The 1953-nt window shown below is 46.2% G+C and overlaps 1 protein-coding gene across 1 annotated transcript in view; it reads left to right on the plus strand.

Annotated features, from left to right (window-relative positions):
- The window catches only part of DAZL (deleted in azoospermia like), a 32382-nt gene that overhangs the window by 12356 nt on the left and 18073 nt on the right, over positions 1–1953 (plus strand). Inside the window, exon 4 of the mRNA XM_018573099.1 lies at positions 342–393. Within this exon, the coding sequence (XP_018428601.1) occupies positions 342–393 (52 nt within the window). The remainder of the gene's footprint in view (positions 1–341; positions 394–1953) is intronic.

Below are 1953 nucleotides of genomic sequence, written 5' to 3' on the forward strand. Positions count from 1 at the left end.
CAGCTGCTAATACAAGCGATCGAGCGTCTATAGAGACGCTCGATCGCTTGACTGTGTGGAAGCTGCTCGTCGGGCTCCACCGTCCTCTCGTCACAGACGAGTGGATTTTTCAAGCCCTGTGTATATGTATATATATATATGTTTTTTTTATCTGATCGAAAAAATTATCTGCCAACTAATCAATCAATTATTAAAATAATCATTCCATGCAGCCCTGCCGCAGTACATGCTCTTGAGATACGGAGCACGTACGGAAGCTGGTTATAAAAATATGAAGAATCAAACAATTTAACAATGTCTTGTCATGAAGTGTCTAAAACAGATTTCTGTTTTTATTTTAGCTACGGTTTTGTCTCCTTTTATGATGACATCGATGTTCAGAAGATTTTAGATGTAAGTTTGCCCAGATATCTTCATTGAATTTGTTTGCATGTAAGCACTGGGTGAAAATCTAGCCAACTATTTTGCTTTGATGCTCTCAGAAGCTGTTTAGGGTTTGTGAATTGATGTCGTTTCTGTACTGGCATTGTTCAAAGAGGGACAGATTTTAAATTCAGGAACCACTAAGTCATGTTCAGTCTAATTTTTAAGGAAAACCTGAACATGTGCTTTGAAGTGACACAACTTTTTTTCAGCTTCCATTAATCCCCTGATTGTGCTTTCACTAAAAACAACAATCTTAGTTTTTCCAGTCTAAAAAATTTTCTGTGCATTCCTGTGCCTCTCACCTTATACTTTCCGTGCCTGTCTCTGAGAAGTGCAAACCAAGTTCGTGCCTGGCTCTAAGGCCCAGTTCACACCAGGGCAGTTCGGTTGCGCTTATTTGTCTGCGCTGAACCGTTGACATGAACCATCCCATACATTCCTATGCAATGCGCAATCCGTACCGCCTGCCACCCAAAATATAGATTTAAATGGAAATGCACTGATTAGCGCCTTTTTTGGGAGTTTTTAATTGCGTTTCAGCGCTGAAACACGATCATAAACGCCATTTCAAAAATTGCGCTTCCGCCCTGTTGTGAACGGGGCCTTAGTCCCATAATATAGAGGGTGCAGTGCAAAGAAAGAGGATAAGCAGAAAATGAAAAACAGCTCAACTCACACTCCCCCCCTCCTGTCCCCCATACTCAGTAAGACCGCGTTCACACTGGGGTGGTTCTGCGCACGGATCCGCCGACATGAACGATCCCATACATTGTTATGAAGACCGTTCATGTGACCGCTCGGGTTCGCACGATCCGAATGACTCCCTGCACTATTTTTGCCGTGCTGATCAGTGCGGTTTCCATACAGCTTTCAAAGGAGGCGTGCTGATCAGTGCAGTTTTGGGGCGTTTCTAATTGTTTTTCAGGGCTGAAGCCCAATTAAAAACTCCCCAAACCTCCCTTGTGAGATCAGCGTGGTAACTGCGCTGATCCGCAACCACCCTGGTGGGAGTGGGCTCTAAGCCAGGAGAAGTTATATATATCTATTTGGGTGAAAGATAAGGATCTCGCATGCCGTCCACAGTAGGCAGAGTCTAGATGGGAGGGATCTTCAGAGGAGACGTGAGGGTGCTTCATGCTGTCATAGTATCATTGGGCTAAGCACAGGGGGTGGCTGCTTTTCCGCACCCGTGGGGACCATGGAGAAGAAAGTAGCCACCTTCTGGCAGGGAGTTATCACGTGGATAGAGATCGTTTTTTGAAGCTTTTAAAGGCATTGCGGCCGGCTCACTTTTTAGTGGGGTACCGTGTTTCCCCCGAAAATAAGACAGTGTCTTATTTATTTTTTTGCACGAAATAAGACACTAGGTCTTATTTTCGGGGGATGTCTTACCTGGCTGGGGGAGGACCGGACGAGGTCCCGGAAGGCGGCGTGCTGTTGCCGGTCCCGGCGGATGATATTCCGCTTCCATCGTGCGTGTGGGCAGGAGCTGCGGCCGTCGGGCGTGTAGGCGGGAGCTGCGTCTGG

Source organism: Nanorana parkeri, unplaced genomic scaffold (assembly GCF_000935625.1).
Source record: "Nanorana parkeri isolate BGI_ZX_2015 unplaced genomic scaffold, ASM93562v1 scaffold4, whole genome shotgun sequence".
Lineage (NCBI taxonomy): Eukaryota > Metazoa > Chordata > Amphibia > Anura > Dicroglossidae > Nanorana > Nanorana parkeri.